The following is a 16,745-nucleotide window of genomic DNA, read 5'->3' on the forward strand; positions in this document are numbered from 1 at the left end:
TCTCTTGAACTGGGGAGCCCAGAACTAGACACAGTATTCCATACGTGGCCTCACCAGGGCAGAGTAGAGGGCAAGACTGAGCTCTCTCAACCTACTGGCCACGCTCTTCCTTATGCAGCCCATGATTCCATTGGCCTTCTTGGTGGCAAGTGCACATTGCTGGCTCATGGATAACTTACTATCTTCCAGGACTTAAGAGTCTTCTTATAAAGCAGCAATGGAACTTCATTTTGCATCCTAGGCTGAAGATTACCCAACTTTGTCCAGCTAAATTTGTTTTTTATTCTAACTAGCCACATTTCTGTTTTAAACATGTATACTTGTCTGGGTAGCCTAGTGATTTTTCTGTTTGAGTGCATGTGATATTTCTCTTGCCAAATTTGTAGCAGTTTTGGCCTGCTTGTAAGTGGGAAATTTCCAGATCCAGTACCCTAGGCTGATACAGGGCATTGTAGGACCACAATGACCAATCTCATCATTGTAGCCACAGGGGAATAAGCTCCCAGCATAATAATTCTCCTACTCACTTCTCTGATGAAGAGACAATGAAGGTAACCACTGTCCACTTATCACCTAAGGTTATTATATTTAAACATTAGTAGAACAGATTCAGCATGTTATGTTATGACAGTATGTTATTGGAACTTCTGATGGTAACTCCCTAGTTTGTCCATACCTTACTTAGGTCAGCCCTACTAAATAAGAAATGCAATCAGTTTTTATAAGCATGGGAAACAGCCAAAAAAAATATATTCTACAGTGGGTGTTTGGAAAGCCTTTCAGGAATGCAAATAGTTACAAAAGATCTATGGCATGCCATCAGGCAGTCAGTGTAATTCTATGAAGACTAGCAGATGGCAAAAAAAGATATCAAGGGACCAGCATTTTACAAAATAAAGCCAAGTATATATAAAAGTATATATAAAATGTACAGTGGTTCTGATAAGATGGCAAACAGCCCAAGCATATAACTATTAGTATCAGACTCTTTTTTAGAGTTCAAAGGGAAAGAGAAACACATGACAATAAAAACAACAAAAGCTAAACTCCACACATTTTCCCAGATTTTACAAAGAACCTTTCTTTAACTTTATCTGATTATAAAGAGATGGAGGCTAGGAGAACTAAAAATCAAATACACAAGCAAATAACTGAAGCAGGTGTTCTAGAGTGGAAAATGGAATATTGTGTTGCTAACACACAAATTCTTTGTTATACAAGCAGAGAAACTGAATCATGATTTGCCTAATTTTTTCCCCTCCATTACTATGTTTCCAGAACAGCGAGGAAAACAAAACAAAACTGTGGGAAACTTTTATTTTCTTCCCCACATAAGTCTAACCTGGCTTGTGCCAAAAACAAAACAAAACAAAACAAAACAATAACAAAGAGAACAAAACATAAAAAGAAAAAGTAACTGTATGAAAAACAGATAGATAGCTGGATGTACCTTCACAGCACTGTGGTGATGAGAAATGATGTGATGGTTTAAGAAGCAAATTTTGGATAACTGTGACTGAAGATTAAAATTTAATAGTGGAGTTCAGTGGCGAACTGAATGAAGTCCATTTTTTGGGTGAAATAAATTACAAGTGTTGGGTTGATTACTTACAATTACTATCGCTGTAAACAAACATAACTGCATTTGTTTTCCTCAGTAACATGATCAGTCAAAAGGAGGAGTGACAGTAAGCAAGCTTTGCTTAGAAGTTAACCTATACAGTTTGAAAATAATTTTTGACCCCAAACAATTTTAGAACCTTTATTCAGGCTACATGCGAGTGTAGTGGGAGACATGCAAGCCATGCTTTATTTCCTGAAACACATGAATACTTGTAATGAAAGCACTTGAGTCACGTCATTCAAAAAATGATCAAGTTCTATTTCAGGCCATATTTTATGCTCTTATAGAAAATCTATCTTCCAATAGTAAAAATAATCTCACAGTTTCTAGCTTAAATGTATTAATGGTCCTTTTTCACCCATTTGTTCTGCTAAACTGTCATTATATTCTCCTTCCTCTTGGGAACTCACTTTGGAAGGCTGGAAAAGCACATTAGTATATCTAACTTTGGATCACTTAAATGAGACAGGTTTTCTTAATCTACTTCTGTAAAATACATCTTCTACCTCTATGACCACTGCATTAACAACTGCGAATACACACCTGCTTTTCATAGCAGCTATGCTACACAAACATATTGCTAGGACACTTCACATTAGATTGTGTTATTTTTGTTCACAGATATTTTTTATTTTTTTTTTAAGTTTCTTTCAAATGCCCTTTGTTCTATTTTCAACATATGGAGGTCAGCCTTATAGCTAGCTTAACACTTGTTCAAAGAAAAGCTTTTTACCTCTGAAATTTGGCTTTTTATAATTTGAAATAAAACTCAAAAAGAATCTTGGTCATCCAATGTATTTGAATAAGATTTACTACCTATTTAAAATTAATTTTGAAGGAAGAAGTCAGTCTCAGAGTCATGAAAATTATCAAGAAAAGTGGATATGAGTAGAAGAGGGTCACCGTAATCAAGAAGGGCAGAAAACCATTAAGAGAATATATTTGTTATTCTAGTAAAGCAAGATAAAATAATACAGATATGTAGAAAAATATGTATCTGTGTATTTTTATATATATATATATATATATATTAGACTTATGTGGGGAAGAAAAGAACAGTTTCCCACATACGGTATTCACAAGCAATGCAGTAAAAGAAAGCCATTTGTTGCCCTTCTTAGACTGACTGAAGATGGTGATATCCGGGAAACTGACAACATTTTTGACATTCTTTACTTATAGCACCTACCATTTTGAAATACAAAGATTTTTCAAGAGATTAGCCATAGGTCACCAACCCCAACTCAGAAACTAACATACAGTGATGTATTTCAGTTTTCTCAAAATAGAGAAAATACACATAAGAAGGAAAAAACCTTCAGAAAAAAGTTACTTTTTAAAAGTAAGGTCAGCATGTTGCAAGTACAAATAAATGAAAACTCTCTTTTCAAAGGTGATTACAATATAAATATATATTTATAATTAATTAGTAATAAAGATCACTTTACAAATGCTTTCAAGTATCACTGAGAAAGACTAAAACCCGCTAGTTCACAGAGTGAAAAGAAGATAAACCTATTAATAAATAGATGTGTTTGTGTAAATATAAATTGAAATACACGTATTTATGTCCACACACAAACACAGAGGCCCCATTATATTCATTTGCTTAATTAACTCTAACTTCCTACTAAATATCTAATTCTAAGGTGATCTTCATTTACTGTGTAATTTGATAACAAAAGAGAAAGGTAGTTTAAATTACTGAAAGGGTGAGTTAGAATTAAAATCTTATATATTGTGCTTCATAGACCAAGAAACTTCAGCATGTCTTCCCTAATTACAGATGTTAATCTGTTTTAAAGTGGGATGCAGTCAAGCAGTAACAAGTTAGTAACCATATGGACATCAAATTATTATAATCAGCTTCCAGAAAGAAACCTTGGACTTAACCTATATTACACACAAGACGAACTTAATAGAAACTAGTGTAGCCTAAATTATTCATAACATAAACCTGTGTTTTTACACTCTTATTTAAATCTAAACCAGACTAAGACATGCTACCCATTTCCAACTCTGGCATCTACCATATCGAATATTTTCAGCAATTTTTAAACAGTTGTATTTCAATCAAATATTGGTTTTAGTTTAGAGATATTTTAACAAAAATGACAAAACGCATCTGCCAGATTTCCTAGATGTTCCTCATGATACTGTACAAGTAATATTTGCTAATTCACTTGTACATCTAGGTGTTCCTTGAACACTTTTCTTGGTATTTATCCATTGTCTTAAGTAAATGAAGATCAAGTGGAATTAAAATAATTATTTTTAATTCAAATAATGAATAAGGATTATTATGTTTGAGCATTCCATTTCATGCTATGATGAAGGGAATAAAAAGCACTTTTACACTCTTAATTAGCTATCTAACTTTTATATTACTTTTCCTATCATTTGTAAATGGGATTAATACAATATTTAATGTCTTGAGTAGAATAGGTTTTCTCACATATTTTCAAAGATTAAAAGCAAAATTCTATTATAATATTAATATAGAAAGGACATGATAAGACAAAATTTTATCTTACTTGCTAAGCACTTAGAGAAGGTCACAGTCAAGACATTCAGGACTGTCCAGATAGACAGGTACACACTGAATCACATGTAGATGTTAGATATGAATGGTGAAAATGTGATACAAGTAATATTTTCTAAGCAAAGTGCAAAACTATCTTGTTTATCTCTCTAAAGTATGACTATACTCTGAAGGCCTCTACGCCTTCTAATATGAAAAGAATGGTTGTTATTTATTTTTATGTTTCTTTTCCTAGGTAATGTGTCCTGTATTTATGGTGAACAGGCCAAATCACATCTTCAGATCAACTATTTCAGAATAAATAAATAAATTTATGTGCATAGTAATAGCAATTGTTTTTCTCTGGTGGTCCGTATGGAAAAAAAGCTATTAACTCAGGAACAGAAGAAGGAAAAAAAAATGGCAGAAATGTAGGCTACTTTTTTTTGGGAAAAAAAAAACCCACAATAAAATCTATCTATTTATTTGTCACAATTAACAATTAAAAATATATTTTAGCAGTATCTTCTTATCGTCTATAGACTAATTCATTTCTTAAAAAGGGACTGATAGTTTGATAATGCTCACAGGATTTAATTTTTATTTTTTATGAAGCCTTAATTTTATGGTTTTAGAACTTATTTTAACACAGTGGAATTGCTGTCCTGAAAACTGTAAATAAATTCAAATTCTGTAATTTTGATTCTGTCCTGTGATTCTGAAAATACTTTCCTTAAACACTTATCTTTTAAGTGCAGTAAGAATTTCCGCTGTCCTCAAAGGTCTGAGACCTCTAAATTTGATTGGTTTTGTGTTAGGTTTTTTGTTTTTTTTTTTCCCCAGAAATGCTTTGTTATACTTCTGTATGTATAAAACTGTTTGCATATATATGTGTACACACACAGAATATATATGTGCACTAATAGTGTATGTCTTATTTATACACATAAAATCAAAACTAAGCAAATTACCTATGAAATCCTTCATGTGTATCAATTACTCAATATACTTGGCTATATAGCCTGTCATAATCACTCCCTTGGGCCAGCCTTTAGGGCAGGCAGCACTTTGCTTGATGATTTTTAAAGCATCATTCTCAGCATTGTCTTAATGTTCCTCTAGATAATGAAGTGTGACTTTCTTGATAAGCTTTTTATGATGCTTATCTGTAAAACAACCAAACACCTAATGAAAAAGTTCATTTACATTCCTTCAAATAATAGAACTGTCATAAACACCATCTTCTGCTTTGAGGAAGAACTGGTAAGTTTTTTTCTTTTCTACCCCCTTTTCCTACTCGTGATTGGTCATAAGTCTGCACAATTATCATGGTCTGTTCGCTACATTATATAATTATCAAAGAGAGATGTAATTTAGTGTAAGGGTGGTGAGACACTGGTACAGGTTGCCTAGGGAATCTGTGGATGCGCCCTCCCCTAGAAGTGTTCAAGGCCAGGTTGGATGGGACTCGCTGATCCAGTGGGAGGTGTCCCTGCCCATTCAGGGGGGTTGGAACTAGATGATCCTAAAGGTCCCTTCCAAACCAAACCATTCTATGATTCTGTGATAATTACCAGACAGAACAATCAAGAACAAACTCTGCTCCTCAGAAACTGTCAGAGTAATATATTGACAGAGCAGAAACAGTGATCAAATGTGTTTATTAGTGGCACAAGTAATGCAAATCCATCCTTGCGCTTTATCCAAAGAACAGTCCATTTAGCAAATGCCTTTTTTCCCTGGGGGTTCAAGGACTCTGGAACCTATTTAAAACGTTCCACCAGAGAAGAAATTCAGCAATGAAATTAAAATTAGTTCAACCATGAATTGATTAAATTTACTAGAATAAATGTATTCAATCCTGCCTTTAGAGCATATTTATCCAGTGGACAATTACCATTTAGCAATGTGCTCTGAACAAAAAAAAGGCTCATTTACTTAATGAATTGCATGCTAGTTCACCATGTTGAGGAATAAATTTATCACAATATGTAAGTTGATTTTACAGCAGAGCACAGTATTCGTAGGGTGTGCTAATAATGCTTGTTTTAGATGGTTACCATCTAGTGCCTATCACTGTAAGAAATCACATTTTATGTTCATTTTATTTTGCCTATTCAGCAAAATATAGTCCCTTCACTCTGAGCTGTGGGAACCCTGCAGCTCTTCATTCCAAGTACCTGACTGGGCTTGCTGAACTACAGAGTAGCACTTTCAGGAAGGTGGTTAGTCACACCCCTTTTTGCTACCACAGCTTTTGAATATCTTCATATACTGACACGTTCAACCTACTGAAATTTAAAGCAAACATATTTGCTAACCACATAAGCTGAAGGCTAAGAAAACCTATACCATTTTTTAAAGAGAGAAAGAAAGTGAAAATGAATATATTTCCATATGGCAAGCCACATATGAGTCAATGAACTTTCTCATTAGTCTTCATTTGAATTCAGCTTTTCATTCTAGCTGAGTGTCCTGAGATACTAAGACTGTTTTAAAAAGTTATACTATCATGTGAATTACATGGCTCATAAAAATTCAGTATATTTCTTTTGTTAAATTATACTCCAGAATTAAGTGGGTACATTATTCCTGATAATCTATTTATCATGAGAAGTGAGCAACATACTCACAAGAAAAAAAAATATTTTGAGAGGAACACATCTCAAATACACAACTTAATAAACATTACAATATACCTTAATATTAAAAATAATTGATATCACCCTAATTGAGAAAACTGATTAAATTATTAATTCGTATAATAAGAGATGACTAAAACTATTATATCTTTCTCAAGCAAATGTTTTTAATGATATGGTGGAAACTTCAAAATGTAGGACATATTACTTGATACAATTTTTTTCTAGTTTGCCAATCATATGCTTAATCATCAGGTATAAGATGGCTCTTAGCCATTCCTCCAGTGATTGAAGAGGGTCAAGTACTCTTAACAAGATGGGAACACAATGATCAACTTGAAAGGGGAGAAAATAATTTTTGTGTCAAGTATAAATAAACCACATCTCATGTTTTGTATGCCAGCACACCGGTGTCCATAGATGGATGCTCAAACACAAAAAAAATGTAACTTGCAATAAGTGCTTTACAAGCAGATGCACATTAACCTTGCAAGCTTTGAGCTAACTGACAAACAGTTAGCTTATGGTAACATATATTCAGGTAGATGTATCTTGCATAGCCCCAGTCCCCTAGAGCTGCTCCTCATAAGACTTGTTCTCAAGGCCCTTCACCAGCTTTGTTGCACTTCTTTGGGCACATCTGTGTCTTTCTTGCACTGAATTGCCCAAAACTGTTCACAGTATTCAAGGTGTGGCTTCACCAATGCTAAGTACAGAAGAACGAAGAAAAGGAGGCTGATGGGAGACCTCCTTGCCCTCTACAACTACCTGAAAGGACACTGTAAAGAGGTAGGCGCCGGTCTGTTCTCACAAGTAACTGGTGATAGAACAAGAGGCCTCAAGCTGCACCAGGGGAGGTTTAGACTAGACATCAGGAAGAACTTTTTCACTGAAAGAGTTGTCAGACATTGGAGCATGTTACCCAAGGAGGTGGTTGACTCACCATCCCTGGATATGTTTAAAAGTTGTCTAGATGTGGCATTTGGGAAAATGGCTTAGTCCTGGAGTAGCTAGAGTAGAGGTAATGGTTGGACTTGATGATCTTGAAGATCTTTTCCAATCTAAGTGATTCTGTAGCTCTGTGATTCAATAATCTGCTGATTTAAAATATTACATATTATTCTCTACTTCTATTACTAAATATCTCAGCACAGAGAAGTATATAACATTTATGTCTTCTAACTATTCTTGTTTTCCTAAAAATAGAGATTTTTAAAGATCAAACATTTAACTGATTTTGACTAAAATTAGTTTGGCATTATGTGCATATCTTAAGGTACACAGTATTTTACCCATTAATCCTTACCATCACAAGTTGGGAGTGGGTGACTCCACCAGTGATTTTTTTCACATAGCAAAGGCTCCTCATGACTCAGCCTATAACCTGGATCACAACCAAATGAGACAGTGGAACCTATAGAGAAGTCATGTCCATAGCGGCGTCCATGCACTGGTATGCCAGGATCCAAGCAGGAGTAGGTATTAACAGTTACACCTAGATTAAAAAGAAAAAGAAAAAATAAGAAAAAAATAAGAAAAAAATAAGAAAAAAAAACAAAGGGAAAAAAAGTTGAATAAACAACATCTAGATTTTTTTTAATTTCAGTAATTCACTTTGTTGCCAGTGGGGGATGAAGGCTTCATTATCACCCATTTTCAATTAATTATACATGCTCTGTATTAGCATTATAAGATGTTAAGGATAACGAATTGCATGCTGCCACTGTTGCAGAGAAAAACATCACATAATCTACAGGATATTTGGTTTGATCTTATCTCAGTAACATTAAGTGATTTTGTCCCTGATGCTGAAAAGCTTTGATGATAACTCAAGAGTCTGATTTCCACCTTTTACTTTTTCCTGATCAAACTTTGTTATCCTGGCTAACTTTTTTTTTACTTCTTTTGACATTTATCCTTGAAATATTTACATGGATCAATAATTTAAATATGTAAATTTCATACCTAGTATTATTTGCTATGTGACATGCTGAGGAGATAAAGAATACAGAAAAAGGAGTAAAGAGAAGTTGATTTCATAAAGAGTATTTTATTGCTAAAAAATTAGACCTTTTGATATTTTTCCCAGTGAGCAGTTTAACCTCATTATAAAAGAATGAGGGAAAACGAAAGAAAGAAACAAAAAAACCTCTAGCAATATTATTCAAGTTAGCAAATTAAAAGTAGTAATCAGTGTAACATTTTTTTATGAGTACTATTCCTTTCATTCATACACAAAAGCCTTGATTTATCCTTCCTTACACAAAAAATTTCAGTGGGGAAAAAAATAATTAGTATAGAAGATAAGAACACATAAAAGACTTCAGCTTTCGATAAGTTATTTGAAGAGAGAAACACTAAATAGAGGACAATTAATCATTATAATTATCCATAAAAGGGAAATCAGAATTGGGTTGTACTGGATAATATAAGATAACGAACCAGTAAGAATTAAACAAAACTAAAATTAATACTAGATTTCTGTATATAAACAGGATATTAGGTGGAAAAATAAATATTGAAAGTAATTTATTTTTTGTAACAATGGTAAAAACATAGATATTTTCAGTGTTCTCTGACAATATAAATTTAACTTTCATTCTTCATTAGTGTAAAAAGAACTGTGGGGTTGAGATCAATTTTAGAAAAAATGGATTTCATACTGAAATTGAAAATTTAATTTATAATGCAATTTCAGTTTTCCTTTCCAGTTTTGTTTAATTGTAACAGTTTAATATAAGGATATTTGTGATAAGTGCAGCTTTCCTCTTTTTGCTGTTCACATTTATAAAGTATAATTTCTACCATGTAACATTATTCATTTAGTCAATCATTTAAGAACTTACTGGTCTGTGCTGGCAAAATTCATTTTCCTGATGTGTTACAATACCATCACTCAGACATGAGTAAGTACAGTAATTCAGTTAGCTGCTTATATTTTCATAATCTTCCTGATCTCATGCAGTTTTACACACAAAAATGTATTGTATAAAAGATAAGAATAACAAGACATATAAGCAACATGAAGCAGAAAGGCATTTAATTCCCATTCCTATTTTCTGATTCTTAAAGCATGGAGAAGTATACCAATGACACTAAATCGGAAGTGAAAACACTGGTCATCTCATGCAGTTTAATCTCACAAAATCTGAGTAATAACAGAAATTTAACCAAGACAACAGTCATGCACATTTATATATTTATCACTAGAATACGCACTCATAGGGAAATCAAATAATACAATTCAGAATTACTTACTTTCATAGTGAATCTTGAATCCATTGTTAGAACGACTGTTGTCAGTTGTAAAAAGAAGATAAATGAAATTGCTACTGCTAAACAGGAATTGTGGGACCTGTGTACCATTGTAAGATCCCAGAAGTGGAGATAATAAATTTGGTCCATCATGAACTTCCAAAACATCATAATTGAGTTCTGTCTGAAATCTGGAATTGAGGAAACACAGAGAGGCACAAATACAAGAAGCAGTGAAAACAAATTCAATAAGCCCTTATAAAGTAAGCTGTATTTTAAAACTGTGCTCATTTCCTGCTCATATTCTTTTTATTATTTCTTCACATATCTATTTTACAATATCAACAGTATGCATTATCCTATATAATTAATACAATAATAAAATTTTGGGTTAGTGCCTTAAAAAGATTAGAAATAAGTTTAAACTTCTTGATCTGGTTTATATTTCAGGAAATAAATGCCAGAAATACATAGTTTATTAGCAAAGATTAATATTACTTGCATATACTCTTTTATACCACACAATTATTTTTATTATTTGGGAAAAAATAAGGTAATTACATAGAGAATATGTTGACACATTCTTTTAATATATCCTTTCAATTTGTTACAATTATCATAAAGGTATTTTATGTGACAGAAGCATCATAATCTGAGTGTCTACCTTTAAAACCATGTATAAACAGGGACAGAATTATTTAACTCAGTTCTGAAACTTCAGTGGCTTTGTGCCAGCTGAGGCACAGTCCTAAGTAATGACAGAAGTTACGGCCAAAACAAAACATTAAAAACCCTATTTAGAAAGTACTATAACACAACATGCCTGTTTAGCATGTGTGCTGTCTCTGTCAAGCAAAAGCTGAATGTGGCAGTGCTGCTAGGTATCTCCTTGCTCGTCTTGTTTTAGATGGCATCAGCAATCCCAATCACCTGATATTTTGACAGTGGTTTCTCTCTTTCTTGCTATGACAGATGTTACAGCAATTGTACTGCTTCAGTGAACTCTGATGGATTACTGAAAAGAAACATGTAACAGTAGGATTCTACAAGAACCCTTCAGATAATTCTTCATAATTCTCTCTCTGATTAACTTAGATGCCTAATCTGGCTTTGTGAAATCCATTTGAGGAACTGTAACGTACTGAGGAACTCTACATTTAAGTATTTATGTCCCATGAGTCTGAGCCTAAAGACCTAAAGGATTGTAGTGAAAGACAAGAAGCCAAATTAAACTTCCACAACGTGTGTTTTCTTACATCCATGTCCCACTCCTATGAAATAACATAGAAAGAGCACAGAAATAAATTAATAGGGTGTTATGGAAATGAAGTAGGGTAAGACAAGAAGCAGAAGAATTGAACATTTCTTTTTTTGCTAATTCCCACACGAACGTGCAACTAGATTTTGTCAAAAAGCTACTAGGCAATAACTTCCTTTTTCAGTACTTGTTTTTCCTGCTTATCAATACAAATCAGAAGCAATCTTGGAAACAGATTATTTAGTCTTGCTCTGCTTTCTTAGTTCCTATATCAAAAACATACTTGAGACAGAAAGTGTAGAAAGGAATTGACCTCATACATTCAAAGGCACTATCAGGTCAGTCGAGACATAATACAATTAATTTAAGTCTCCAAAGACATAATAGAAATCATCTTGTAGTAACTTGTTGCTCAAAGGCTACCTACAATACCACAAACAGCAGAAAAATAAGGAGATGAAAAAAAATTAGTAATCACCCAAAAAAAAAATAATTATGAGGACAATTCTTTAAAGAGATGAGCTGGAAGAAATTTGAAGCAAGGATTATGTACAATACTTTTGCTTGGTCATTTGGCTCAGAAAAGTGATCAGTTTTTAAATTTAATTTCTAAGGGTGATGATTATATAATTATTTCCTTTAACACCTTCCCTCTTGATACTCAGCTTATCTGACATATTTACATATCACCCTGTTATCCCCTCGTGTGAGAAAAAGACATTGTGCTCACTTAAGACCACTCCAATGTGCTTTCCTACTTAACTAGTCACTATTCTTAAATTAACATGGATGGCTTTATTGCTATGTGAGGTCTATTCTTTTGGAGAGCTCAAGAATTCATTCAAGCAGATAGGAGTGAAGCAAACTTTAACACAGGAGATGACAAACACTTTTTAATCTTATTTGAATGCATAAAGCTGCTTTAATATTTGCAACATGCATCTTTGTTTTTAAGATAAACCCTATCAAATCAGTGCAGTGTCAGGCTATGAGTGGAATATACTGCTGCACAGTGTATACTCATTAGTCAAATATGACTAGTACTGCAATCAGTAGTTTGCTGATTAACATCCCTAGCATTTAAATACTCATAATTAGGCTTAATGATAAACACTTCATAACAATGAAGAATGGCACTTGCATTTCTCACTTCTATAATTTCAATTCAGTCTAAAAAGCTGCTGATTTATAACAAAGATCCAAGAGATTATCTATCCCATGCCTGTACATGAGGATTAAACTCTTTAAAGTACACACGCACAATCATTAAAGGAATCTGAAAAAAGTTATTATAAAACTTCTTAAAGCAGAAGAATTACTAGTAGTTATTATTCATTTTGTCTGTAGATCTCTTTCTTCACCTATGGCTCTGGCTCCACGGCACAGAAACACCAGCATACACTCACAGAATGCAGTACTTGCACAAATGCAACGTCATTAGAAAGAAGCCATAGAAAGACAGGATCATGGAAGATTAGGAGGAAATAAACTACTGTGCAAGTAATAAGCGAATGTCAAGTTAAGGTGTCACTCTGCAGGAAATGTGTATTAGTAAGAACTTTTTCTTTCCTCTTCAAAAATCCAAAAAGAATGTAAAATTTTAGACATGTCCTATAAATATTTCACTCTGACTGAGAAAATAAACTATTTCAAACAATTACACATATTGTGGAAATCTTAGTATTTGCACCAAAGAAGGGTAGAAAAAGTACTTCTCTTGGTTTTTCAGGACAAAGGTCAAATGCAAAATAACGGTCAAAATATAAGTTGGAGTTTTTGTAATTACATAGGATTAAAAGTGTATTTTCAACAAAATTAACCCTTTATCTTAAGAAAGTCCAGCTGAAGACTTAAAAGCAGGCGCAGAACAATGTCATTCAGACTAGAATGACTCTATACTATAACAATTTATTTCATTATTTGGCTTATGTAATAACAATTTATATACAGAGAGAGTCTGTGATATATATATAGTGTATATATGCATAGTAATAACCATGTACATCCAATCATGTAATCTAAATAACTTTTGCGTGAACATGTATAGATGTATTTTTAAGTGAACTCCTGCAGAGATACAGAGAAGCATGCACACACCTATATGTAAGCAGGGGCTCTCAGGACTGGTGCATTGGAGCACAGTGCATATCAGTCCCACTTACGGCAAGCAACAAGTGACAAAAATGGACAGCAATGGAAAAAGAAGTGTTATAATGTCATAATGAGATTAGGCTACAAAAAGCATAGATGCTTTCTCTGTGATCTGAAGAGACCACATCTTGTTTGTATTGTTCTTATCCACAAGACTAATACAGGTTGTGCAGTTTTATGAAAAGGCATTAATGTCTTACAAACAAAAAGTGTACACGTCAGATTTAATGAAACTCAGGTGCAAAGGAAAGAAAAATCAGCTGGCATAGAATTTTGGAAATAAGAAGGCAAATGTTATCACTTTGAAATTACTGTCCACATCAACTATGTAGTTGAAAATGAAATGCTGAAGTAAAAATAAGATTATTTGAAATAATATTTTCTTTTTAAAAAATTGAATTAAAAGTTCCAAATTTTTATGTTGCATTTGGATTTACAAGATAATAAAGAAAACTAAAAATTTTAATTCTGAATTTATATGAGTTTGATTAATTTCTGCAAGAGGGAGTTATTCAATTCTCTTTCGTATTTTAATTAGTAAATATCTGGTAAAGCTTCATTTTAAGCTGATGTACAGTTAGCGATCTTGGAAGACTAGCTTTACTTTGATGTTAAGGATAGGAAATGCCTCTGAAGTGCCCATGTTACCTGTCCTCTGATGGTATATAATGCAATTTGAAAATGTTATACTGTAAGCTTTATAGTACTAGGAAAAAAGTTTTAAACAATCTCACCACAATGAGAATTTTTTTTAAGAGGAGATGGTAATTTTCATACCCTGCTAAAAGTAACTTTTGAATTGTATTAAAATGAAGTGATATCTTCTCTTTTAAACTGAGTGTGACCAGGAATAGTCAAATTACGTTGCATAAACTGCAACTGAAAAGTGCTTGAATTATATTTGGGCACTATGACTTTGACAACCAAAGGCCCTTTTTTCCTGGATCATCATCTAATTGTATTAATATTTACAATTCAGAATAATCTAAAACATAATTGAAAATATGTAGAACATATAGCAATTTTTAGACTTCATTTTCTGTTTTGATTTCTCATAAAGAGCTTATATAAAATGCCCACATCTTGACCTCAGCACCTTCCAAACTCTGGAATCAGGAAGGGACCCAAAATAACAGAAAAAGTGGACTGCTGCAGTAATTTGGAGAAACTAGAATTCCAACCTGAGAACACACAGTCCTTCCACAGAAACAGATCAGTTTATGTGATAAGTAAATATTAATGGTGGACAAAAATATGAATGTTTTTAATTCCATTTTCATAGTTGATCCAGATCTTTAGAGCTGAAAATGTAATGGGTTTGAGAGGAATAAAAAACTTCCTAATTATAATGCATCATAGCAACACAGTTAAGAGCAAATGAATCATGTTAATCTTTAAAAACAGATACAAATTTAACTGGGCCAGACAGGCTTAAATATATGCAAGAGGGTAGGAATTTCAAAAGGGTTTTAGTACACCAAATAGAAATTATGCTGAAGATAAAATCTGTGCTCTGAAGGCACTAAGGTGTTCTGGAAAATCCTACCTGAGGATATAATTGCTTGATTTATGAGATAGTGCAAATTAATGTTATGACAGAGCTAATAAATTCCCACTTCTAGGTAAAAACTGGAAAATATTAAATAAGAAAAACGTTAGCCAACACCTTTCAAATGTAATTTTGATGGAGTGTCCTGGTTCAGCTTCTATCACCCACTCACAATTCAAGGAATCTTTATAATACCCTGGCCAGCCTGGAGAGAGGATTACTCCACTGGGAGATGAAAAATGCCCACCACATGGAGCTGAAAAGGAAGCAAAGATAAAGATATAGTAACACAGACTTATTATATGTAATCCACACATACTATCACTTTCAATATAGGACATAGATTTACAAACAAATTAAGTTGACAGGCTCCAGGGAGTTCCAAATTAGATGGAGACAACTGAATCAAAACCTTAAAAAGATAAAATAAACTGTTCAGTAAGTTCTGACAAAGATTTTTATAATATATGCTTCCAGGTATGATCTATGTTCCTATAATAAGGGATATATAATAAAGCATAGTGCCTTTACTTCTGCTTTTGATTGTGAGCAGCAAGATTTGAAAAACATGCAGAAGTCTCAGTTGAATATGAAGCTAGAAACTTGTGAATTGTTATTTTAACTTGGACATGCATCCACTATCATACCACATACATTTTGCTTTTCACTTTGGCCATTCAAATTCCTCATTCATGAAAAAGACATAGTACTCTTAAAAAGATTAGTTGATATATTGAAGCATTTGGCACAAATAGACTAAGTACTGTAAAACATACATCTGCAACCAGAATTACTAGAAATAACAAGCAGTTTTTCTCTCAGTTATAGTGAGTAAATATAAGCTAGGAAAACTGTACCAAAGCATAATTGAAACAAAAATTGTTGGTAATCACTTTTAAAGTTTTTCAGTGATTTAATGAAAAACCAATAATCCACAGTAGTAGGTATTAAGAAGATGAAGAGCATTTATTTGGTAAAAATTCTTAAATAGTTTAAGAGAAATTGGTACAGAATGATGAAAGTTTCCATTAGCTGATCAGTGCCAAGACAGTCATAAGGCAGAAGAGAGATTCTCAGAAGTAATAATAATGTTTGACTGATGCTGATTTTGGCTATATAGAGTGCTGGTCTATCCCAAAGATGGAATAATCCTACAGATGGAAAGAGTAAAACCCATAAAACCAATATTGCTAAAGGACAATTGTAATTTTCATTTTAAATAAAAATATTATTTTAAAAAATTTCATTTCATGCATGAATGCAAACTCATTACATCTGATGGATCTTCAAATGCATGTAAAGTGTGTATGTAATCAGACTTTTGTGAGAACATCTTCTCCTAAGTGGTATGGATAAGTGAGGAAAAGTCCATGGGAGAGCGTGATATGGTTTTGCTTATGTTTGTTTTAGGTAGGAGATGGAATCTTAAGTATAGATTTAGGACTAATAGTATTAAAAAAGCTTTTTCACAGTTGTTCTGACTTGTGTGAGTGAGCATTACTTGTGTCCCTAAGAAAAGACCTAATCAAGCTTTCTTTGATGAAAACACAAGGTGATAAGGACCTAATAAGGTGTTAAGCCCTATCATAATGAAAAAGAACATTAAGAAAAAAATAACAGTTGAGGAGTTGATTTTCACTAGACTACCATAAAAGTATAAACATGTAAAGTCTTATTTAGAGTACCTGATTACAATTTAGAGCCTGTGAAATGTAGGCTATATGTGTTATGTTCTCCAAGAAAAA

The 16,745-nt window shown here is 33.0% G+C and overlaps 1 protein-coding gene across 1 annotated transcript in view; it reads right to left on the bottom strand.

Annotated features, from left to right (window-relative positions):
* CSMD3 (CUB and Sushi multiple domains 3) overlaps nucleotides 1-16,745 on the bottom strand; it is a 558,931-nt gene that overhangs the window by 219,667 nt on the left and 322,519 nt on the right. Inside the window, exons 17-19 of the mRNA XM_051611448.1 lie at nucleotides 15,118-15,256; nucleotides 10,046-10,233; nucleotides 8,094-8,282 (exon numbers count right to left, since the gene is read on the bottom strand). Of these exons, the coding sequence (XP_051467408.1) occupies nucleotides 8,094-8,282; nucleotides 10,046-10,233; nucleotides 15,118-15,256 (516 nt within the window). The remainder of the gene's footprint in view (nucleotides 1-8,093; nucleotides 8,283-10,045; nucleotides 10,234-15,117; nucleotides 15,257-16,745) is intronic.

This window comes from Apus apus, chromosome 2 (assembly GCF_020740795.1).
Source record: "Apus apus isolate bApuApu2 chromosome 2, bApuApu2.pri.cur, whole genome shotgun sequence".
NCBI classification, from domain to species: Eukaryota; Metazoa; Chordata; class Aves; order Apodiformes; family Apodidae; genus Apus; species Apus apus.